Source organism: Chiloscyllium punctatum, chromosome 24 (assembly GCF_047496795.1).
Source record: "Chiloscyllium punctatum isolate Juve2018m chromosome 24, sChiPun1.3, whole genome shotgun sequence".
In the NCBI taxonomy this organism is placed as follows: domain Eukaryota; kingdom Metazoa; phylum Chordata; class Chondrichthyes; order Orectolobiformes; family Hemiscylliidae; genus Chiloscyllium; species Chiloscyllium punctatum.
The window spans coordinates 57750473-57776193 of NC_092762.1; the positions used below are offsets into that span (position 1 = coordinate 57750473).

Below are 25721 nucleotides of genomic sequence, written 5' to 3' on the forward strand. Positions count from 1 at the left end.
AAAATTGCGTTATACCTAATATAGGTAAGGAAAACTTGCATTCTACTAATAATGGTCTAAATTCTTCAATTGCGCTTAAGCAGATTTGCTGAATAAACACATATTATCGCAGAACCGACTATGCCAGAGGATGACCAGGGTTATTAGGGGAGAGGGGAAAAAAGTATGTTGTCCCACAATGTAAATTTATCAGCAGATCTGTTGATGATCTGAAAGTAAAAAACTGTAAACATAATGTCATGAATTAAATAAACTTTGCTCTCCTGTAGGCTAAAGTATCCTGAAACTCTCTTCTCCCTAATCAACTATTACTCCTTGTTGTATACACAATTGATGTTAACACCTTTAGCAAGCCATAAGATGTAAAAGTGAGACTTATGGTAGTAGAGGCTAGCTTTACATTATGCTAGCAAGCAACAAGTTTGGCCCCTTGCTGATGCTTGTAGTCAATGACCAACTCAGAGCAGACAGCATGAAATTCCTGTGATGCTTGCATCTAATTAAAAGGACACGGGATAATCACATATTACAAGTTCCATGCTTGTTTTTGGGTTTATTCAGTTTAGTCCCTAATATGTGCACACTAACTAAATAACCATGTATATCAATATTTAGCTACAGTCCAGACATGAAAGTGGCAAGGTTTGTCAAGGATGCCAGCGTTGGCCTGCAATTAGCTGGAGGCAATGATGTTGGAATATTTGTATCTCGAGTTCTCGATGAAAGTCCTGCAGCCAAACAGGGAATCCAAAAAGGAGACCAGATTCTGCAGGTAACTTAATGCTCAACTCTAATTTATTAGTATTGACATTCCAAAACCTCTCTTGCCATTATCTTAAGGACTTTTTAACATGAATATTTGGCTTATTAATGTGAAGAATTTATCTGGGTAAAGGTCGTAAGGGGTCCACTTTCACCCACAACCACCTACTGAGGCCCAGGTTCAAGTCCCATTTGTGCCAGAGGTGTATAAGAACATAGCTGAGCAGGTTATTGAGAAAATATCAACCCCCACAATAGGTGATCACTGAAATTGGATCATCTGAAAGATGTCCAAGCAAGGACAAAGGCAACACTCAACAAAAGGCACAAAATCGGGATGATCACAGGATAAAAGGGGAAATTATAGATTTATTTTTGTCACAAAGGGATATTAAAATATGGAGTAATTTACCAAAAATCTATTACAGAGGAAACTAAAATACAATTTAGAACAATGTAAGTGTTCATAAAGGAAGAATCACAAAAGGATTCAGGAAAGAGGCAGTAGATGGGATTAGAATAGATTCCATTAATCAGTTAGAATGCGGAATCCTAAACTAATTGTTGCTGAAATAGGAAACAAAGATTGGTTTAAAAGGGAACAGCATAGTTTCTTGGAAAAGAGAAATATCACAGGATACCAGGAGGAACGTTTTTGTTCATGCAAGAGGAAAAAGCACTGACACAGTTTCTGGGTTAATTTTGAACTGAATGTTTTACTATTCTGTACCGATGCGAGAGAGCCAGATTTCTCACTAAGGTTGATGCGGTGACATTGACCTTTGATGTGATAAAATAGACACTAGACAATAGACAATATTCTGGATTAGTGGTGCTGGAAGAGCACAGCAGTTCAGACAGCATCCAAGTAGCTTCGAAATCGACGTTTCAGGCAAAAGCCCTTCCCGAAACATCGATTTCGAAGCTACTTGGATGCTGCCTGAACTGTTGTGCTCTTCCAGCACCACTAATCCAGAATCTAGTTTCCAGCGTCTGCAGTCATTGTTTTTACCTAATAGACAATATGTCTAAGACCAAAGAGTAGATGTTCCTGCTCACTCCCATGTGCCACTGCCTGCAAGAGTGGCTGTTTGTACAATTTAGTTTGTCAACATAAAGAGAGAGCAATGCACTGAACATGTGTGGAATTTCAGCAAAAGGCAACAACACTCCCCATCAGTTAATAGATAACCATGTAATATTGATCTGTACAGATTGGAAAAGCTGCATCTTGGATGAGTTTTGCAGTGGAGGTGCTGCGTCTGGCTTGTTGTGTTACTGCTCATTATTACTATTCAGCAATTCTTGTTGAAAGGGCATAAATTGATGTCAAGTGAGAACAAGGTTGGATTTGTTTGTGATTTCATTGCAGTCCAGAGCCTACAAACAATCACTGGTTCACTCATGAGAAATGGCCCATAGATACTCTGCTCTGCAATTAAAGAACAAAGTTGAAAATGTAAGTTCTCACTGCAAAGCTCAACCATTGTTTTTCTTTTCCCTGAGTAGGTGAACAATGTCAACTTCCAAAATCTCACCCGTGAAGAAGCAGTGCTGCTCATGTTAGATATCCCCAAAGGAGAGTTGGTGGAAATTAAAGCTCAGAGGAAGGAAGGCAGTAAGTACTTCTAGATTTGTATATGTTTCAAATTTTTCGGCCGTTCATTCATCCATCCTCTGATGAAGACTGATCAAAATACGAATATAAATTCTCAGACTCTTTCCAGTACCTCACCCAAAGTAAGTAATTGTCATGTGTGAACTCAGTTCAAGAGTTTCATTTGACCAGTGAGGGCCTTAACATAGTGGATGATGCTGTCCTTACTCTGTGTCCATACCCAGTTTTAGCACCTCCATTGCCAAACTCAGTGGATAATGATCAAGAACAAGAACTTGCTGAGGTTCTCTCCTTATCCCCAAACCATCATGCTCCCTTACTATTGCTTAAACTGAGATTAACTGTGTTGATACAGTATCTGTTATACATCTTTTAAAACCCCAATACCATAGCTGTTTGATCAGCAGGATACCTAATACATGTGAAAAACTCATCTCCATGTTTAGCAGTCTCAAAACTAAACTACTAATTAAGATACATCTGCAGAACTTGTGTGTACTTGATAGAGAGTGGATGCTTGCTCTTTCTGTGGAATCACACCTGAACTACCAAAACAGAGAACGTCAGGTGTAGCCCCAGGTGTCCACAGAGATCTCTCAGGTTTTAAACATCTAAATCTGTGGATGCAGTTGAGCATTGATGGTAGAATGATCTGGGAAGAAACCCAGCCCCAAGTGTCATACCTACAACCCATACTCTAATGAGCTGGGTAGGTTCATCAATTATCACCAATGCCTGTAGACCTGTCTAGATTACCATGTCTGCCACAGAGGGTTCCATACCTCCCTCCCCAGATGTGCCATGTTTGATGTTGCTCCCAAAAAAACCTGATCTACTTCTCATTAATTACTCTTACCCTATCTTGTATGAAGATAGTCACAAATCAGCCTTCAAACAATAGGAGTGGATATTAAGAAGAAAGTTTAAAGACATTGGAAATACACAACAGGTGACTGCTAGTTTAGAGTTTGGGTGTATCCTATCACCAGGACTGTCCTACTCTTTGCATCTGATTGACCTTCTCAGCATTGCTCACAGATTGGAATGCAGTTTGGATGTTAAATTTGTCCAATCCTTTTAATGTCACTGTTCAGATCAGCTGTGTGGGTAAATGTTACATGGAGTTGGTTACAGAGAGGCGTTTCTATTCCTTCATACCTGGAATAAACCACAGATCATGGCATTATGAAAGACTGGGTCACCAAGTTAAAAAAAAAACAATAGGATAAGTTTCAGCTTCCTTTTTTTTGTGCTTTGACACTTGAAGTTTGACACATCTGAAGTATAAGTAATAGGCATTAGACTAAAAGCTTTTAGATATAGTAATGAAGATTAAATTTAGTTTAAATATGAGCATTAATATTGACAATAAAGGAATGTAAGTTATTTGAAACACTGTTTATAAATGCAAAATTATATATTAGTCCCATCCTTTTCAGTTTATCAAAAGATGATCAACTCAAATGTCGGAGACTCCTTCTACGTACGAACGCACTTTGACCATGAGGTAGAAGGAACACAGGAACTAAGCTTCAGGAGAGGTGAGGTTTTCCGAGTTGTCGACACCATGCACAAAGGGAAGTTAGGAGCATGGTATGCCATGAGAATTGGCCGAGACTTCAAGGAACAGGACAAAGGCACCATCCCCAGCAAGAACAGGTCAGTCATCTGACTGGGATTCTGTAAAGTAAGGTCGCTAAGGGATGGAGTTATTTCAATCTGCCTCAGGATTGACAAGTAATTCCTTCTAACAAAATTGTTTATCAGTTGCACCAAGTTAATGAATCTTGCACACCTTGGCTCTTCAATGTGCTGACTCATTAATTACGATGATACCATCTTACCCGCTACCTTGGCTAAGATGAACAAACTCAGGATGAGCCAGAAATTGAATGCGGGCCCTTTTATGCTGTAAATACTCTGTGAATCAATTTTAATTAAATTAATTCCCCATTCCCACAGTAATTTTCTCCGGGAATCTTTGCACAGCAGGGAGCTATAGGTTGTGATAAGCTAATAATATAAACTGCAGATCCAATTCGGGATGACCTTCGCCTGCAACTTTTATATATTTGCTAGCTTAACCAGTTCAGAGAGAAAGCTGTAAAATTTGGACTTTAGAAGCAAATTGAATAGCGCTGTATTTAGTTTGAGTTTCTGACCTTATAAAAGACGTGTTTCAAATTAATTTTTCGGATGTTGGTGACACTGGACAAATCAGTATGTCATGCCCTGAGAAAGTGGTGGTGAACTTTCTAACTGAATAGTTGTTTGATGTAATTGAGTGGCCAAATCAGTGACTAGAGAGATCAGTTATGAATTAGCCGGTTTAGTGGAATCACACATGGACCAGACCTGATAAGGACACTCAGTATCTTCGCTCAGGTATAATTGGTGAGCCAGCAAGGTTTTCATTCAAACCTGACAACATGGTCACTTTTACCCATTGCAGATTTTAAACACCAAGTTTAAATTCTCAAACTACCATGATAGAACTTAAATTGACATCCTTGTTTTTTCTGTTCTTCTATGGGATATGAGCATCACTGGCTAGGCCAGCATTTATTGCCCATGTTTATATACCATTGAGAAGGAGAGGGTGAGCTCCCTTCTTGAACCACTGCAGTCCAAGTGGCTGTAAATTGACCCACACACAATTAAGGAGGGAAGTTTCAGGATTTTGACCAAATAACAGTGAAGGAATGGTGATATATTCCCAAATCAGAATGCCGTGGCATGGAGGGGAAATTGCAGGTAGTATTGTTCACATTCACCTCCTTCCCTTGTCCTTCCAGATGGTAAAGATGGGTTTCAAGGTGTGTTGAGGGAGCCTTGATAAGTTGCTACAGTGCATCTTGTAGATAGCACGCACTGCTGACATTGTGTGGCAGTGGGGAAGGATTGAGTGTTGAGGGTGGTGGTTGGATGTGCCAACCAAGTGGCCTGCTTTGTCCTGGATATGATGAAGCTTTAGTGTTGCTGGAGCTGCCCAAGTGTGTGTATATGGGGACTACTCCCACACACTCTGACATGTGCTTTGAGGCAAACAGGAATTAGTGAGTCAAAAAGCGTGGCGCTAGCAAAGCACAGCAGGTCAGGCAGCCTTCGAGGAGCAGGAGAGTTGATGTTTTGGGCATAAGCCCTTCATCAGGAATATGGGATGGTGGAAGGGGGCAGAGAGATAAATAGGACAAGGGTTGGAGCTGCGGAGAAGGTAGCTTGGAAGGCGACAGGTAGATGCAGGAAGGAGGTGATGTGATGAGTGGGTGTGGAGGGTGGAGCGGATAGGTGAGAAGGAAGATGGACAGATTGGACGGTACAAGAGGGCAGTGCTCCGTTGGAGGGTTGGATCTGGGATAAGGTGGGAGGGAAGGGAAGTGAGGAAACTGGTGAAATCGACATTGATGCCGTGTGGTTGGAGCGTCCCAAGGAGCTCTGGCATTATTCCTCCAGGTGCTAGGATTTGGCAGTGGAGGAGGCCCAGGACTTACATGTCCTTGGTAGAGTGGGAGGGGAGTTGAAGTGGTCGACCACAGTGCAGTGGGGTTATTTGGTGTATGTATCTCTGGGACACATGCACCAAAGAATCCCACCGCACTGTGTCCCACACCACCAAGGACATGCAAGTCCTGGGCCTCCTCCACTGCCAAATCCTAGCCACCCGACGCATGGAAGAAGAATGCCTCATCTTCTGTATTGGGACCCTCCAACGACATGGCATCAATGTTGGTTTCACCAATTTCCTCAACCCCCCTCCTCCCACCTCATCCCAGGTCCAACCCTCCAACTCAGCACCGCCCTCTTGTACTGACCCACCTGTCCATCTTCCTTCCCATCTATCTGCTCCACCCTCCGCTCTGACCTATCGCCATCAACCCCCACTTGCGTGTACCTATCGCCTTCCAAATGACATTCGCCCAGCCCCACCCCCTCCTATTTATCTCTCAGCCCCCTTAAACCTTGCCCCCCAACGCCCACATTCTTGATGAAGGGCTTATGCTCGAAGCAGCGACTCTCCTGCTCTTTGGATGCTGCCTGACCTGCTGTGCTTTCCACATTTTTTGACTTTGATCTCCAGCATCTGCAGTACTCACTTTCTCCTCAGACTTAGTGAGTCAAAAGATGAATTACTCATTGAAGATTTCCCAGCCTCTGATATGCTCTTGTAGCCACAATGTTTAAATGGCTGGTCCAGTTCAGGTTCTGGTCAGTCGTAACCTTCAGGATTATAAATCCAGGCTCCTGGATTATCAGCGTAACACACGACGATATTGTAGCCTTGTGAAAAGCAATTGGCCCATGTTGCTTTTACTTATGGGATGATTAACTGTGTAATGACAGGGGTTGGTTAATTCACTTGGTTGGATGGCTGGTTTGCAATGCAGAGAGACCCATGGGTTCAATTCCTGTACTGGTCTGACTGTCTCAACTGTGCCCCTCACCTGAGGCATGGTGACCCTCAGGTTAAAATCCCTACCAATCATCTCTGTCTAATGAGTGAGCAGCCTCATGGCCATCTGGGACTATGGTGACTTCACTGTGTTTCCATAATTTTACGTCAATTTTGTGTTCTTTATTTCCTAACAGGGCTGAACAAATTGCCAAAGCTGAAATTACTCAGAAAGCTTCATCCAGTTCATCAAGTGGAGCACGGGCAGAATTCTGGAAAATGCGTGGCCTCAGAGGTGCAAAGAAAAACATAAGGAAGAGCAGAGATGACCTTTCCGCCTTGACTATTCAGGGCAAATATCCCCCTTATGAAAGGGTCATTCTGAGAGAAGGTACAAACATACAGAGTGTTGCTGGAACAAGGTCTAAGATTTTTTTTTACATGACTTGGCAAGTGTCAAGAGTTAACTGTGGGGGATTCAATCATTTAAAAGAACCATAAAGCCCAATGGTACAAGAGCTTCAGAGACCTCCTGCTGAAAAAGTGGGGAGATGGAGCAGGAGAGAGAAAAGAGAGAGTGTGTGATTCTGAGAGAGACACACAGACACACTGAGAGCAGAAAGAGGAGGAATTAAATTCAAGAGCAGGAGAGAGACACAAAGACAAATGTAAAGGGATAGCAATAGATATCAGAGAATAGAAATGGAAAAGACGTTGCAAGGGAGACATGCAGAGAAAGGTAGGGAAAAGGAAGAAAGGGTTATTGAGAGTTATAAAGTGTGTAAATTATGAATTTCACAGTGAGAAAGGATTTGGAAATCTATTACAACCAACATACCTAAATCCTTGGAGGCAACAGGACAAGATGGAACAACGTTATTTAATGTAGGAACATAGGAGCAAGAAAAAGTCATTCAGCCCCTCAAACGTTATGGGGATAAGGCAAGAACAGGATACTGATTGAGGATGATCATGACTGATCATAATGAATGGTGGTGCTGGCTCGAAGGGCAGAATGGCCTACTCCTGAACCTATTGTCTATTGTGTATCTATTGTGTACTCCATATTCCAGATGATCACTGATCAACAACCTCAATACCGTTTTCCCACACTATACCATATTCTAATCTCTGGATGTCATTAGTAACTAGACATCAATCAATCTCTATCTTGAGCTTGCTCAATGACAGCTTCCTCAGACCTCAAGAACACAGAATTCCAAAAATTCACCACCTTCTGGCTCTGAGTGGAGAAATCCTCCTCAACTCAGTCTAAAATGACCAGCCCCTCATTCTGAGACTGTGTTCCTTGGTTGTAGACACCCATCCAGTGAAAACATTCCTTTTACATCTACCATGTCTATACTGTTGAGAATTTTGTAAGTTTTAATAAGGTCATTTCTCATTCATCTAACCTGTAGAGAACATACCTTCTCAGGAATTAGTTTGGTGAACCTCAACTCCATTCTCTCAATGGCAAGTCTATCCTTTCTTTGTTAAAGGAACTAGAATCATAGTACTCCAGGTACTCTCACCTGGATTCTATGCAACTGATGCAAGACATCTTCACTTTTGTATTCAAATTCTCTGATGCTAATGGCCAGCATTGTGTTTGCCTTCCTAAAGAAAAGCATATGGGATCCCTAGCTTTATAACTAGATAGATTTTGGTATACACAAGCAAGGAAACTTTTTAAAATCCATGGTCAGGTCTCATCTATTCAATTCTGGGTACTACAGTTTAAAGAAAAAGGCCTTAGAAGGAGTTCAGAGGAGATTTACCACAATAAGAGAGGAGGGACTTAAACTATGTGGAGAGGCTAAAGAAGCTGGGATTATTCTTACTACAGAAAGTTTAAGGGAAAATTTGGTAGAGATTTTCAAAATCTTGAAGTATTTATTAGTAATTTACTAGAATTACTTGAATGGTTGCCAACCCAACAACACAGATTTTACAAAATTGACAAAAACAGAGGGGAGGCGAAAGTGAGGATTGCAGATGCTGGAGATCAGCGTTAAGATTAGAGTGGTGCTGGGAAAGCACAGCAGGTCAGGCAGCATCCAAGGAGCAGGAAAATCGACATTTCAGGCAGGAGCCCTTCATCAGGAACGGGGTTTTATAAAAAGAGAGGGGAGATAAGCATTTGTTTCCACAGTATTTTGTGATGATATGTAATACACTCCCCCTGTAAGAGTGATGGAAGCAGACTCGATAGAACATAGAAGCAGGAGGAGACTGTTCAGCTCTTCAACCTGACTTCCCCATTCTAGATCACTGTGAATGATCTATGTCAATGCCAGTTTTCCATGCTATCCTTAACACCCTTCTTTCAACTATTCTGTCTATCCAATTAGAATTTTGTAAGCTTAGAACTTTGTAAAAAGAATTGAATAAATACTTGAAAATGAAAATTCTGTATGTCTCAGAACAGTAGCAAGGGACATGGAAGAAATTGGATCTCTCAGTGGAGGGTGGCTCAGAGGTTAGCACTGTTGCTTCACAGCACTGGAAACCCAGGTTTGAGTCCACCTTTGGGCAACTCTGTGTGGAGTTTGCACATTTGCTCTGTATCTGCATGATTTCCTCCCATAGCCCAAAAATGTGCAGGTTAGGTGGTTTGGCTATGGGAAAATGCAGGGTTAGAAGGATAAGGTAGAGATCTGGGTCTTGGTGGGATATTCTTTGGAGGGTCAGTATGGGCTGAATGGCCTGCTTCCGCACTGTAGGGATTCCATGATTTTATCTCTGGCGTACGCATAATCATCCAAATGGCCTCTTTCTCTTCTGTATGTATTCATGTACACAATATCAGATGAAGTTCCTTGACAATATTAACCCCTTGACAGTATCAGTTCTCTGGCAGTCTTAAACGCCAAGTCCTCTACAGTCTCAGATTTGTGACAACTTTAGTGCTCACAATCTATTTGGCCTCTCTCTCTCTATATATATAGTTCTGTGTGATCCTCAAAATGTATTTCCTTTGACATTGAAATTTGGTTGGTGCAGGGCAGAAACCTGGAAATTGAAACAGCTCATATGGAAATTACATTTGGGGTTGTTGTATATCGAACCAATAATGATAACATCAGTTCGTGTATTCGCTGATTCACCAATTAAGTTTCTCTTGATAATTTATCTATCTTCATCCATCATGGATCATGCCAGTGACTTGAACTCCTACTCTAGTACAGTACTGAGGGAATACTACACTGCTGGATGATTTATTTGGAAGGTTTAACAGACCACACCTGTACTTTGGTGGATGCAGAACATCCTGTAGCTCAATTCATAGAAGAGAAATGGAGCTCTCCAGATGTTCTGGCCAAATACTTATCCATAAAATGTTACTAAATCAGGGGATTTTTCTCATTTCTGTAGAGACCTTATTGTGCATAAACTAGCTGCCATACAAATACCACTTTTAAAAATGTTCAATTGATTATGAAGTCTTTTGCAATATCCTAAAAGTTGTGGAAAATTCTATACAAAATACAGGTTTTTTTTCTAATAACATCTCTTTGAAATGTCTGACAGCCTTTGAATATAACAAATTCATTATAATGCACTATCATGTTATTGTGGGCAAATGCTACCTCCATTTTGTGCAAACAACTATTGGTTGAATGTCTAGTTAATGTACTTTAGGTGGTATTGGATGAGGAAGGCCAGGATCTAGAGAATTCTATGCTTTTCTTTGAATAGTATCGTGAGTTCTTAAACATCCACCTGAGGCACTGAAGCAATCAGCCAGGGCTTCCAGCTTAACATGCCATCTCAAGGACAGAGAGTTGATATGAACAAGACTCTGGGTTGCCTCATTTTGGTGCAGACAAAACAAAACTGTGGTGAACACCAATTCTAAATGGCAATTATATTCACTAAACAAAGATGTATTTTTTTCTGAAGTGCAAAACATTATATTATTTATTAATCGATATTGCTTTTGCTTTAATAAACAAATGTCTTTGTTACAGCCCCTTATAAAAGGCCTGTTGTGATTCTTGGACCAATTTCTGACATTGCTACTCAGAGACTGGCCAGCGATCTGCCTGACCAGTTCGAACTTGCCCGTGAGTATTCATGGTTCTCTGGCTTCAGTCATATGGCAAAAGAGGTACTCTTAGTCAGTGGTGGGTTGGTTGGTTTTAGGGCACGAGCTCAGTTGGATAGGTGCAACCTTGCATTTACACCTTCATGTTCATTCAGGTGTTCACCAACCCCAGAACCATGAGATGAGAAAAAACGTGTTAGTTATTTGAAAATTAACCAATAATTGGGATTGTGCAATCAAAAAGGCACTCCCCAAGGGAGACCTTTGCTAGTCATGTCTCTCTCTCACTCATTTGACAAACATAGAAACTAGCAGATAGGAAAACATAAACAATTTTATTAACCCTCTCTCAAATCCTGATCCTGGAGCAGAATGATTAGATGCTTATTTTCCTCCTGTAACCATGTAATTACCTGAAAGAGGAAATAAACAGAGATAAAATACTAGAGAGCCACAAAGGGGGAAAAAACTGGGAAATTCATCTCCAATCCCCTGAGGTAATCAAAATAAGTCTGTGGCATCACATTAGCCATGCTAATGGGAATTGGTAAATTGCGAACCTTTTATAAAATGTGACATCTGTTGTAATGTAAATTATCTTCTGTATCCAGGCAGAGTGTCAGCAAACATCTGACAAGCTGACAATGTAGGTTTACTGCTCTCTGGGAAAGGAGGGGGCTACTCAACATTGACCTTATTCTCAGCCTTGCAAAGTTTAAATGCACAATCTCTGGTTTTCCCCAATCTTTCAAGCAGAAATAATCAATCAAGGATATACAATGCTTCCCTTTTGTTACTTTATACACTCTTATCAGGTCACCTGTAAGTCAATCTAATCTATAAATCTCCATAACAGTAATTTATGATTTTTCAGATGAGATTTATTCACATGCCTCTCAGAATTTTTACCAAAACTGCCGTGCCACTCACCGTGCGAGAGAAACAGAACTGAACTCAGTGTCCTCAATATAATGTAACCAATGACCTGGACAAGGAAAAAATGGTATCCTTCAATGTGTATTGAATGGTTCTATTATAACCTAGTACTCTGCTTTATTTGGCTGTGACTTCTCTGTATTGGTCATGAACCCAGAGTGATCTGCACACAATATCCATTCCTTTTTCTAAAAGAAGTACAACATATTGTAGATGCTGTAAATTTGAAATAAAAATGCTGGAAATATCAGAAAGTCTGGCAGCATCTGTGATGAGAGAAAAAGTGTTCACATTTCATGTCATTATTTTGTCCTTTAGATAACTTATTTTCTTCCTTGACTACTTTCAGTATTCCTCATAAATGGTAATAAGCATATTTAGTATTCATCTTCCCTACTTATTCCCCACTGAAATTGTCTACTTTTAATGACATTTGCCACTATTTGGCCCATATCTCCAGTGCATCTCCATATCTTTGCAAGAGACTATTGCCTTTACAATAGTTTGCTGACTTTACAGACCGAAAAATTAAGATATTCCTCAGTGAGAGCGTTTTTTCAATTTGTGCATGACAAATGTGCTTCAATTTGAAAAACAAAGACCCTTTCCCAAGGTAACCTAATGTGTTTATCATCTTGGCTAAAGTTTATTGTTTGATTATTTTCAAACATATCCTGAACTTAACAGCTATGAAATAACAAAGTATAATGCTTTCTTGCATTTACATATACTAACATCACATCCTCAGGATGTCCTGAAGCATGACAGGTTCAGTTAGTTAGATTCCAAATATAGTCAGGTTTTCAAGGAGGCTGATGTGGTTGCTAAACTGTATGCAAAAAGATCCAACAGTAGCTTTTAAGATCAATGACCAGGTTATCTATTTACATTCATCATTGCATTATGATTGACATGGATATTCTGAGTTCTCACTAATCTTGACAATGTGTCCATTCTAGAAATGGTACAGAGGAATTCTGAAGAAGTAGGATCATCCTCTGTCATCAAACTTGAAACTGTTCGTCTAATTGCTCAAAAGGTGAGATGAGCTTGGTTGATTTTGTAATGGTTAATCGTTGTTTGTTCAAATTTTTAACAAGCAAATAATAGCTCTTTAGGTTAATTTGGCACATTTGGACCAATACAGACCAGGAAAATCCCAGGTTTAGCATCTGACGTGGGTTCATTGATCTTCATCCTGGCAGCGGTTGGGATATTGCTTCAGATTTAGAAAGGGAGCAAAATGCAACACAGTAATCAATCCATTATACACAAATGTGGACATTAATAAGCACAAAGACAAATATTTGCTCTTGTGAAGGAGCCCATAACAAGGGAACAGAAGGTCACATTCAAGCGAGGCTGTTCAGCAGTGACAAATTCTTCACACAATGCGTCATGGAAATATGGTACTGTCCCTCAAAATCACTGTTGAGACTAAGGGAGTGGAGACATTTGGAAATTCAAAACCTTAATTCTTTAATTTTTGCTAGGCAGGCATATTAAAGATTTCAGAAGCAAGTCAAGGGGTTGGAGTTCAGTCATGTCTATTTGAATGGTGGACCAGACTCAAAGGGTGACAGTATTGCCTGCAGTTGAATACTTTGTTATGCTGATTCTTTATGCTCACATTTACATTAGAGCCACAGACACTGGAGGGTCATCAATGCACATGGAAGTGGAGCCTGTCAAGGATTTAGGAGAGAGAAGGAGCGGGAGAATAATAATTAATTAAATAGACCAATTTATTGACCAAGTAGACAAAGTATTGGAGTGACTCTCAATGAAAAATATAATTTCAATTGAATTCACAGAACAAACATGGCCTGCTGGATATCACGCCTTCCGCCATAGAGCGACTAAATTACGTCAAGTGGTACCCGATTGTGGTATTCTTTAATCCAGAGAACAAACAGGAAGTGAAAGCCATGAGGCAGCACCTCTACCCTCAGTCAAGGAAAAGCTCCAAGAGTCTCTACAATCAAGCTGTAAAGCTGAGGAAATACTGGTCTCACCTCTTTACAGGTAAACACTTCTGCTTCCAGTACATGAGGTATTTTGGTGACATCATTTCTCAACAGCTTCCCAACAATGATTATTATTGATTTATTGTTGCATTTTGTTACCTTAGCTCTGAAATAGTTTGGATAAAAATGCCTCAAAATGTTTCTATAAAAATGCCTCTGAACACATTTCACAGAATGTGGTGACTGGATTTATCCAATCTGTGTTAATAAGAATTCCATCTTGAGACTTGATTTATCTCATTAGCAAAATACTGCAGCCAAATGCCCTGCCATTGCTGTCTACAGTAATTACATTTAATTTAGTGCGCTTCAGGAAGTCAGATAATTACACAAGGAAGAATGGATGTGCTGATAGGGTTGGATTAAGGCTGGGTGGAGGCTTACATGGCGCACAGAGCAGCTGGGCCAAATGGTCTGTTTCCCAGGTAGACAGTCCCTGTAATTTAGACTTTCAGATTATGTATCAAGGGATTTCCAACAGCTTTGAGGAATTGAACTGACCAGAGGCATCTGCAGGAGATGAGGGGAGGCCAGCAACTTGCATCTGGGAATGGTTAGTTAAAGTCAGTAGACCCCACCCACCTCTACAAACTTTATATATTTTCCAACCAACCTGCTCAAAGATGTTCTTACACACCAATGGAGCTGGTGGGACTTGAACTCAGGTCTCCTGGCCCTCTCAGAGATGACATGAGCATGATTCTGGCTCCTATTTAGCCAATTTTAGCTATATTGAAAAAGCTGATGACAATGTTCTTTTTCTTTTGCTGACAAGTTGCAGATTGAAGTGTTAAAGCAGCTGAACTCATACTCAGTCTCCAACATGTGAAAAGGGAGAATTAATTCCAACATCCTTAACATCAGATGCTAGATTTTATTTCATCTGCTGATGGGGCTGAGGAGTGAGGGGCTTTGTTAAATTCAACGTGCAGCCTGCCCGCTGCCAGCCTGCCTGTGCCCCATTGCAATTTTACCAAGGTTGGGCAACATCCACCTCCCAGCCCTGCCAGTGGATGAACTGAGACGATTAAATAGTCAATTGATTCCTACTTAAGGGCCTAATCCCACTGCTATGAGGAATTAACAAGAGGTTGGAGAGGCCCAACACAGTCTGGCCGGGCTGGCAATGGACACAGTTATCCATTCCTGGGCTCATTGAAGGGACTTCACAAGGTTTGACCCCAGATTGCCTTTCCCCAAATTGGCTTCTCAAACTCTAGTGCCCCCACCTACTTTATTTTCTGCCTTGGGACCCTTCAACCACATGGCATCAACATTGATTTCACTAGTTTCCAAATCTCCCCTCACCCACCTCATGCCAGAACCAACCCTCCATCTTGGCACTGCCCTGTTGAACTGTCCTACCCATCCATCTTCCTTCCCACCATCCACTCCACCTTCCCCACTAACCTATCACAATTACCCCCTACCTATACCCACCTATTGCCTTCCCACCTACCATTCCCCCAAGCCCTAGCCCCCTATTTATCTTTTACCCCCTTTCCCCTTCCACATTCCTGATGAAGGGCTTATGTCTGAAATGTCTACTCTTCTGCTCCTCGGATACAGCCTGACCTGCTGTGCTTTTCCAGTGCCACCCTTTTCAACTCTGACCCTCCAGTATCAGCAGTCCTCACTTTCACCCAGTGAGATCTCCAAATCTTGATTTAACATTGCATGTCTGTCCTGAAGCACTGGAGTATTTTGTTGACCTTTGCTGGCTGCTCTCTGATGTTGGATGTCTGCCCTGATGGTTGGAAACTCTGCTTCCTGTGCAGCAGTAATGGCTGTGAGCTATTCGGTGTTCCCATTGATGATTTCCTTCCTGTCCTTTTAACCAGGGGATAGCAAGTTTGGTGTGCCATGTAATTCAGCCCCATATATTTCAGGGAATTACATTTATTCATATATGATAACTGAAGAGGCATCAGCTATGAGCAGGGATGATGGATTTTCTGTAGTTGTGTCTCTTTGAACACAGCTCTCATAGAAGAGTTTACAGAGATATAAACAGATATATAACTGGATAGAGATATGTTAGGCCATGGCGGAGATGAGAGCACATGTTCAAGGCTGGGAATTGCAGTTTTTGAACTGATGTCTTACTTCATATAAAGAGTGATTTTCAGGCTCAATGGGCTGGATAGGCTACCATTGCTCACATACTCCTCTGTGTTTCTCGATGTTTCTATTAACAGTTGTAACGGGTTAGCAGGGCTGGTTTTAGGGTGTTTGAGAAACAGTTGCTTTTATCGAAGAATGAGATACCTGTTTTACCTGCAGTTTTGCAGATTGTCCCAGACGCACCTCAAATACATGAAGGTCCAACTTGATGTAGACAATGTGGTCAGTCCATCTATTGGCCAGCTTCCAATCTGCTTAACACTCTCCACAGCAAAACTGCACTAATGCACTGCAGTGAATTTACATTGCTGTTTTCCTTTGTTCCTATAATTATTAGGCAGCGACTAGTCACAGCCACATCCCTCATAATGGGTTTGTCAACTAAAATGCAATGGACTGTTTTATGATATTCTGTTGACAGCCTCCTTAGCAATGAATGTTACAGTGCTACAACCATTACTCTGGCAGCTGATAACCTCTCTCTCTCCTTTACCAAGTGACTTCTACAGAGCCATTCAACATTTGTGCAAATTCCTAGTTTGTTCCTATTCAAATACAAGTCCAAGCAGGGCTGTGAACCAATCTGAATAGCTTTTTGGATGAGTACATTCTTCAATTTTATGTACTTTATTCACAGGTACAATAAATCTGAATTCTGGTTCTAGTGCCTGGTATGAAGCTTTGAAAGCAACAATTAAGGAACAGCAGACTCAGGCTGTGTGGTTTCCTGAAGAAAAAGTAATTATATTTTCTTTTTGAATATTCCAGTCGAGTTATTCCATGCAACAAACTCAAATGTTATCAGCTTACAGTATGTTCCCACCTCATGTGGAGGGTGTCATTGAAGATGCCTTATCATTAGCTTCTCAATGAGTCAGGCAGTAAGTACACCACCTGAAGAGATACTGAGCCAAAAATGATTAGAAAAGTCTGAGATTTTGTTCTGAGTGAGTTGACCTCCTGGTGTCCTGGTGGAAAAGTCCTCTCTCAAACAGCATTGTCAAATTGGAGCTAGTTTATGGGGATTCCTTTGCAAACAATTTTGTTGTTAATCTGTCAAATAAATATTGTTGTTACACACTTAATCCACTCCATTTTATGGTATACAGCCTCCAATGCTGTCGGCCTTAGAATGGGTAAGGCTGGTGATTAAGTATTGCTTGTAGGAGCAGCAGTGTAATGAAGAATAATGGAGCTATGAGGATGAAATTTTGCCACATTGCTAACGCAAATCTGAATACTTATTTAAATCTTTGTATTAAACTAATGGAGAAGTGTCTGTGATAAGATCAATAGTAAGTAGCAAGTTAAACAGGACAATAGGAACAAAAAAGGAAAGACTTGCATTTATGTATACTTGTACTTTTCACAACCATTAGACATCTCAAAGCAATTTATAGCCAATACAGTATTGTTGTAATGTAGGAAACATGGCAACCAATTTGTGCACAACAAACGCCCACATAAACAGCAGTAGAATGAAGATTACATAGTCTGATTTATTTTGTCATGTAAGTTGAGGGATAAATATTGGTTAGATGAGTGGGAATAAACATCCATCCCGCTCTTTTACATCCACCGGAGCAGATGGATAGAGCCCTAGTTTAAAGTCTCATACAAATAAGGGCTCATCTGACAATGCAGCACACCTTCGGTGCAGGAGTGTAAACCTAGATTTATTTCTGAGACTCAAGTACAATTTGAACTCAGAACCTTGTGATATCGATGTGAGCGTGCAAACATCTGAGCCATGGCTGACACCATAAGGAATAGAATTAGGGTTAAAGGACCAAGCAGCCTTTCCTTATTCTGTACTTTCTTTCAGTCTGACGAAACAGAGACTGAAAACCTGGAACTGCTGAACCGATCGACCAGCATGAGTATGGATTATCTGAGCTGTGATGAGAGCAGAGCAAACAGCGATTACGAGGACACAGACGCAGAAGGTGGAGCTTACACAGATAATGAATTGGATGACGCACTCGATGAGCCTGCAATCATTAGATCTTCTGAACCAATCAGGAATGAACCATCCCACATCTCCAATGAAGCAACCCATGAAGCACCAAAGACCCACTCACAGGTAAGTGAAGTGATAGATGCAGTCTTAAATCATGCTTAAAAGATGCTTAAATCAGAAAAGGGAACTTGTGGGGTCCAACAGAACTCTCCACAACTTCTAGATTTGAAGGCCTGAATTCTAGGATTGTAAAAGAATTGGATGCACTGGTTATAGTCTTCCAAAATTCCTTAGACTCTGGGAAGTTTCCAGTGGATTGGAAAATCACAATTGTAACTTCTCTATTGAGGAAAAAAGAGAGACAGAAAGCAGGAAACTGTAGGCTAGTTAACCTAACATCTGTTGTGGGAAAATACTGGAATCTATTCATAGGAAATTGTAGCAAAACATTTAGATCACAATACCATCAATCGGAATCAACATAATTTTGAGAACAGGAAATCATGTTTGGTAAATAAAGCAACAAGTTGGGTGGATAAAGGAGAATCAGGAGAAGCTGTGTACTGCACAGGTTGAAGCTTGTGGGGGTGGGAGTGATATATTATTTAGAACTAATTCAACAGTTCACAATTTAATAATAACTTGGAAAAAGTGGCAGACTGTACTATAGTCAAAGTTAGGAAAACAAATTATGAGGAGGAACAAATTGTCTGCAGGGAAATAGAGAAAGGTTATGTAATTGAGGAAAACTTTAGCAGATTGACTACAATGTTAGGAAACATATCTTTTTAATAAGTGAGACAATCAAGGGTTATGGGCAAAAGGCAGCAAAGTGGAATTGAGAGTTACCAAATCAACCCCGATCTCATTGAATGGTGGAGAAAACTCGATGGGGCAAGCAGCCTACTGCTCGTAGCACTTAAAACATGTACACTTTGGCGGGAAGAATAGGAAATCAGAATATTTAAATTGCAAGAACAATGCGTTTGACTCTTAAATACCCTCTGGGCAATTAGGGAGGGGTAATAAATGCTGCCCTAGGCTGCAACGGCCTCATCCCGTGAATGAATGAAAAAAAACTACATAATGCAGCAGTACAGAGGGATCTGGCAAATTGGCAAGCAGGTGTGGAGGGAATTACAAAAGTAAATGGAATGTTGGCTCTTACACAAGGGAGATAGAGTTGCTACAGCTGCACAGGGCTTTGGTGAGACACACCCACTCTACTGTGTACAATTTTTGTCTACTTACTTAAAAAAAACATCGCCTATTTAAGACCAAGACGAGGGGCAATGTTATCTCTCAGAGGATTGCTAACCTTCAAAGTTCTCTTCCAAAGGAAGCAGTGGAGGCTGAGTCATTAATTATATCGAAGGCTGAGTTAGACAGTCTTTTGATGTACAAATGAATCGAGATTTATGGAGGCAGGCAGGAAAGTAGAGCTACGTCCACGTCACTCATGATCGTATTGAATGTTGGGCCAGGCTTGATGGGCTGAATGGTGGACTCCTGCTGCTATTTGTTTTTATGAGGGGGTGAGATAGCTTAGTTTGCGATGCAGAGTGATGCTAGCAGCTTGGGTTCAATTCTCACGTTGGCTGAGGTTACCATGAGGACTCTCCTTCTCAACCTCTCCCCTCACCCAAGGCACAATGACGCTCAGGGTAAACATCACTATTTATTTCTTTCTAATAAGAGAACAGCTCTATGATCTGGTAAGTCTATGACGACATTACCTTTTTATTTCTTATGACCTTGAAATTTAGAACAATAACTGGAATCATATGGTGATCAAGCCAGTCATTTTTTCATTTGAAAAGTCAAAGACAAAATTCCTAAAGGTAATGTTTTGCCCAACAGATGGGGAAATAGAAGCACAGGATTATAACAACCCTCTCTGGATCTATTAATAGAAGTCTGAACAGTCTCCAACCAGTCTCAGTGGGAACAACTTCCTGAACTGTGGCACAAGAGCAGTACCAGAGTACCATTATGAATTAACAGTGTTTAGAAAAATCAGACCAAAGGGAATGAGAGGTATAATTGTGTATAGTAGTATATACAACATTGTGACAGTGCACAACCCTGTATTCTACCCGCCACAATTAACGGGCAACTGGTCCTGATTTTTCATTTCAAAAAAGAATGAAGGACCTTTTTTCTTCAAGTTTAGTTTTAATATTAAATGTGGGAAGCCAACTTCAGGATTGCACTTTTCCACAACTCAAACTATAGAAATGCTCAATGTCAACCTTTGTGAAAGTTGTTGTATTGAACCACTTGGGTTTGTTTGTTTGTTCCATAGATCCAGCCTCAGGGTCAGTACAGGGATCCTCACTTCACAAGGTGAGTATTGATGGGGAGTCTGTCTTATAGCCACTTCGTTACAGTAGCCTTCTGTGCACACATTCCAACAGACCGCATGGTTTTTGCACCGTGAAACTGTAATTCTCCATTCGGCTAATATGAAAGCACAACTCTCACCAGATTTCTTTCATATGAGAAACATCTAGAATTCAAGGCATAACAAAAGAGGGAGGAATATTGAAATTTTCATGGATATGACAGCTCATTCAATTCTTGAAGTATGAGACTTGGAAATGTGAGATTTACTGTTCATTATGAGTGTACATCTTACATTTTGATAATTCGTTAATGGGTGTTTCATTTTAGAGAGATATGATGCCATATCAGGAGTTAAACATTACAGCTGAGCCCCTGACTACCCATGAACAAAGCTGCTGCAGATTTCCCAGGTCACACACTTAAACGCATTTGCAAGCTTTTAATAATTCTAATTCTAATTCTAAAATTCTAAACCTGATCACAGTTCTTCAGTCAAGACTCTTTCTGATTTCTTCAGCTGAACTCCAATTTGCCCATTGGTTAATGTTTGTTGTGTGTAAATCCCAAGTTTACAAATGAAGAATTGGCAACCTCCTCCCAACTCCAAATCCAGTCTTAGTAGTGCTTATTGCCTTTGATGAGAAGGAAATTGGAGATAGTTGTTTGGGGAGGAGTTTAAAGAACGATTCTACAGTTTTGAGTCAGTCAGTTCAGAGCTCCATTCATTCAGAGTCAAACAACTCCATTCAAGTCCCCTACATGACCACATAATCTAGGCTAACATCAGGACAACAGAGTACTGTATCAGTGGAGGTGCCATCTCTTTCGGGGTGGCACAGTGGTTAGCATTGCCGCCTCACAGCACCAGGGACCCAGGTTCAATTCCAGCTTTGGGCAACTGTCCATGTGGAGTTTGCACATTCTCCTCGTGTCTGCGTGGGTTTCCTCCGGTTTCCTCCCACAATCCAAAAATGTGCAGATTAGGTGAAATGGCTGTGCTCAATTACCCAGATTAGATTAGGTGCATTAGTCAGTGGTAAATGTAGGGGAATGGGTTTACGTGGGATACTCTTCAGAGGGTTGGTGTGGACTTGTTGGGCTGACGAGCCTGTATCCACACTGGAGGGATTCTATGAGAAGTTAAAATGAACTCCTCCATGTAGACTTCCATGGCACCATTTGAAAAACAGCAGAAAGTGTCTTTTTTCTCAACCAAGCATCAAAAAGTTCAGAAAATAGTTTGGTGACTGTTATGCATTCCCATTTGGTATTCGTCGTTTCTTGGTTTCAGAATCTTCTTTCTTTAATTGGAGTTGGGTCACCCTACCCAATACCTAATTGTTACAGTTAGACAATAGGAATATATTTTGGCAGGATCTACTTGTGATGTAGATCAGTCTTTGTCTGTAAGGAGACTGGATGAGATGAAGCTTGATGAAACATAAAGAGCAACGAATAGAATTAATAGTTTTGTTCAGTTGTAATATAAAACTCAATTCACTGTAATATAAAACATCAAACAGGCAAGTCTACACCGACCTCATTGGGTTGTCAAAACTAAATTTAAACTGAATAATCCCTATGCACCCTGTCCTACAGCCTAGATAAGAACTATCTTCCTGTTGTATCCTTCTTGACCTGCCTCTAGAACCTCTTGTTCTTAAAGGATGTCTCCCTTGTTACGTGTTCTGGTCTCAAAATTCTCTTACTGTGTGTCAAAGAACATGTCCCCTTCATATGTCAATAGAGCTTTTCATCACAAAAAACTGTTGAATAGCTAAACTAATAAATAGCTAATTTTTCTGTCCCTGGGAGCAGAGCTTCAATTTAGCATTAACCGTCTTTCATTTGCATGTTTATTTTCTTAAAATACTGGTGTAAATGTGCATTGCTTTTAAAATGCAACATGGAAAGCAGTACAGTTTCCAGTTCACTTCTTTGGATAATTTGCCAAAAATTCCAGAGAATGACTGTTGTGAAAAAGCAAAAACAAATTAACTGATCATTCTCTAATTTTGTTTGTTGGATTTTGCTACATGCGAATTGACTGCTTGAAGTCACCACATTTCAAGGTAATTCACAGGATTTTATAGTATGATATGTGAATGCAGGCTATTAATTTGGATAGGTGTTGAACATCTCTATTATTCTCTTTAAAAGGTTGGATAGACAGGATCTCAATGCAATCACGTCCAGGCGAGATCTAATCTACAGTTCGGATGAAAATGATGATGATGATGAATGGAATGGTCCAGCCACTGAGTTATAAACCAAGCCCCATCAAACAGCTCATCTTGCAATGGAACAGTGTTTAAACAATCAGAGGACAGTTCTCCTGCTCTAAGCAGTAACCAAATTTGTTTTTAACTCTTTCATAAATGATTTATTTTAAACAAACATGACGTTGTTACAATAATTCCCACTTCTCAGTAATTAGAAAAAAAGGCAAATGCTTTGACATATATGAGCTTCTGAAACACTGAATTACTGTGTCATTCAGTATGGTATGGGACTCGATGTTTCCATTCAATCCTTGGTCTGTGAAATTAACTGCATACTGTGAAGTGATTTTAGGGCTGTTCTTGGGAAGAGGTAGGGCATGATTCCAAGCCCAGAAGGACAAATCTGTCAAGGCTTCTGTTCTGTAGTTATTCAGCAGCTCCTGATGGAAGGTACTTGTGTCAATGTCACTTCCACTCTGTTGATTTCATGGACCAAAAAATTAAACCTGAGACTCTCTGAATCTTGTTCTTCTTAATAGAATCATCCTCATAAGACTTTTCGTCCACATTTTTATCATCCGCTGTACAGTCACAGATAAGAACAAAAAAAGCTGGGAATATCAGCAAGTCAGGAAGCATGGACTGAAATAGAATTCACCTTTCAGTTGGGTGACTGGTCATCAGAGGACCTGCTGCCCAAAGTTTTCTTATAGAGGGTTTATGATTGAGCTTTCACCAAGCAGAAAATTTGTGGCTTGTTTCTGTGAAATGTTTAGAGTAATGCACTGAGTTATTTGCTAGAGAATGCAAATAAAGATTGTTTGAGGATTTTTTATTTAAAAACTCCCTACCATACCAATAATTGTGAATACCCCACCTGCCTACTTGATGGCAGAAACTGATGAATATTTCAGATTCAATTATGATGCAATGTTTCTTTTGATTCACTCACAAGATGAGCACTGCTGGCAAGGCTAACAATCATCAGCCTTCCCTAATTGTCCTTGGGAAAAGTGGTAGTGAGCTACCTTCTTGAATCACCTCAGTCCATCTGGCACGGATACACCCAGAGTGCTCTTAGGGAAGAAATTCCAAGATAAGTGCCCAGGCATAATGATGCATGGCTTGGAGGTGAACTTGCAAGTGTTGGTGTTCCAAAGAAGGGTACTTAAATAGGACTCAATGTCTCGAGATAGCCTCTCACTTCTCAACAATCTCTGCTGAAAAGGGCACATTAAGTGACTGCAGTGAAATATAAACAGAAAAATTCTTTCAGTAATCAATGTTTGGGCAGCCATCTATTGGAAAAGCAACAGTTAACATCTCAAGTTGATGGAATAGGCTTTAAGCAAGTCCAGACGTAAGGAACAAAATGAGAGGTCTCAGGATGGATGGCTAGAAAGATTAAATAACAAAAGGGATGCTGAAGCAAGACAGGAGAGCAGGTGATGGGACAAGAAACAAAAATGGATTTAAAGGAAGTTTAAATTTAGCTGGTGTATAAAAATAGGAGAAGAGGTTATAATTTGAAATTGTTGCACACAATAGGAGTCCAGAAGCTGAAAAATGCCTAACTGAAAGATAAAATGCTGTTGCTCATTCTAAATCTGAGTGTTATTGAAATATAGAAGGTCAAGGACAGAGGTCTGAGTGACAACCAGTTGGGTACTGAAGTGACTGAATTCAATACTGATCCCTTAACATCAATCATTCACAGAAATTTGAAGGAAAATAAATCATGAGTTAATTTAATGACTTTGAAGAAGTGACAAATGTATTTCCAAGTCAGGATGATGTCTGGCTTGGAAGAAAATTTGCAGGTGGTGGTGTTCCAATGCGTCTACTGCCCTTTTCCTTCTAGATGATAGAAATTGTAAGTTTGGAAGGTGATGCTGAACATTTGCTCCAGCGCACCTTGTATATTGCACACATAGCTACCCCTCCTTAAGGTGGTGGATAGTGTGTTACTGATAATTTCAAGCTTCTTGCATGTTGTTGGAGCTGCACACATCCAGACAACAAAACAGTATTCCATCACACTCCTAACTTATATCTTGTGGATGGCAGATAGGGTTTCGGAAGATAGAAAGTGAGAAAATCACCACAAAATTCTCAGTTGAGTACACAAGTTGGAATGTCTTACTTCTTCCAAATTTAGTGTATTCTTTAATCCAAACATGCACATAATCAGTTTAATCTGAATTTTGATATGATATTCAATGCTTTAAAAAGAGAGTAACAGGTATGCTGAGGTAATGTACAGCCTGAAGCAGTGAACTCAGTTCGTGCTTAGTTTGACCAATAACAGACAATGCCAACTGCATTGCAACCCTTTATGTTGGGAGTATGGTAAAGAGGGAGGGTGATCCTAAACTGTATGAATATTCAGTCTGGTGGGTTATCTCACTTAGCCATTGGAGTATTCATAGAATCAGAATCAGAGCACAGGAGGCCTTCCAGCCCATCTAGTCTGCATCAGCTACTTTGAGTGCAATCCACTCAGTCTCACAGTTCCCTTTCATTATGTTTAAAACAGCACTTTGCCAACAGCTTCACAGCTCCAGAGTAACACCAACATTCCTCAACTAGCATCAGAGCAAGTTTAGAACAATTATTCAGCATTTCCCTTCTCTTGCTCCGCTTTCAGCTCTTTTCACATTTAAGTATTGTTGCTCATACACTGATTCTGTCAACAATTCCTGCCACTTTCCTTGCCATATTTATCTGTATAGATGACATTAATGCCCTTCTATAAGGGGAGACATTTTACAGGATTCTGTGATGTGACGTACTGACCCGTCCATGAACACTATCTAGGATCACACTAGTGCCAATGGAACTGAATATGAACAGGAGAACGTTGATGCATGTACAGAGCGGTGAGAGTTGGAAGTAATCTAAATGTCAACTTAATTGAGCATCCAAATCATAAAGCCTTTTAACATCCACTATGTGGGTAACTAGATTCAACTTAAGTTTTTTTTTTGTAAATGTTGTTGCATTGAGAATAAAAGTAGACAATCTTTAAAATGTACTCATAGTTCTTCCTGTGATGTTTAGTTTAGCTTATAAGAAATAGGTTTGGCCAGCCTCACTTACTGATGAGGAAAGGTCCCCAGCATGAAGCTGTCCCTAATTTGACATTTAACAACTATTTTCATTCTTTCATGAAGTGGGAAATGATGGAAAATGAATGGATATCAAAAAGTCACTTCTATTCTCCATCGACGTTACAGACCAGGAATTGAAGTTGGGACTTTATGGCCTTGCTGCATTCAGTAATAT

The 25721-nt window shown here is 40.3% G+C and overlaps 1 protein-coding gene across 3 annotated transcripts in view; it reads left to right on the plus strand.

Annotated features, from left to right (window-relative positions):
• Positions 1 to 25470, plus strand: part of LOC140494576 (tight junction protein ZO-3-like) — an 86801-nt gene extending 61331 nt beyond the window's left edge. For all 3 annotated transcript variants that reach the window (XM_072593908.1, XM_072593911.1, XM_072593909.1), the window contains 11 exons: positions 616 to 772; positions 2272 to 2380; positions 3820 to 4039; positions 6968 to 7161; positions 10745 to 10840; positions 12717 to 12796; positions 13572 to 13782; positions 16546 to 16646; positions 17734 to 17991; positions 20174 to 20214; positions 22375 to 25470. In XM_072593908.1, coding sequence (XP_072450009.1) covers positions 616 to 772; positions 2272 to 2380; positions 3820 to 4039; positions 6968 to 7161; positions 10745 to 10840; positions 12717 to 12796; positions 13572 to 13782; positions 16546 to 16646; positions 17734 to 17991; positions 20174 to 20214; positions 22375 to 22483 — 1576 coding nt within the window. In that variant the 3' untranslated portion in view covers positions 22484 to 25470. The remainder of the gene's footprint in view (positions 1 to 615; positions 773 to 2271; positions 2381 to 3819; positions 4040 to 6967; positions 7162 to 10744; positions 10841 to 12716; positions 12797 to 13571; positions 13783 to 16545; positions 16647 to 17733; positions 17992 to 20173; positions 20215 to 22374) is intronic.
• The last annotated feature ends 251 nt before the right edge of the window (positions 25471 to 25721 follow it).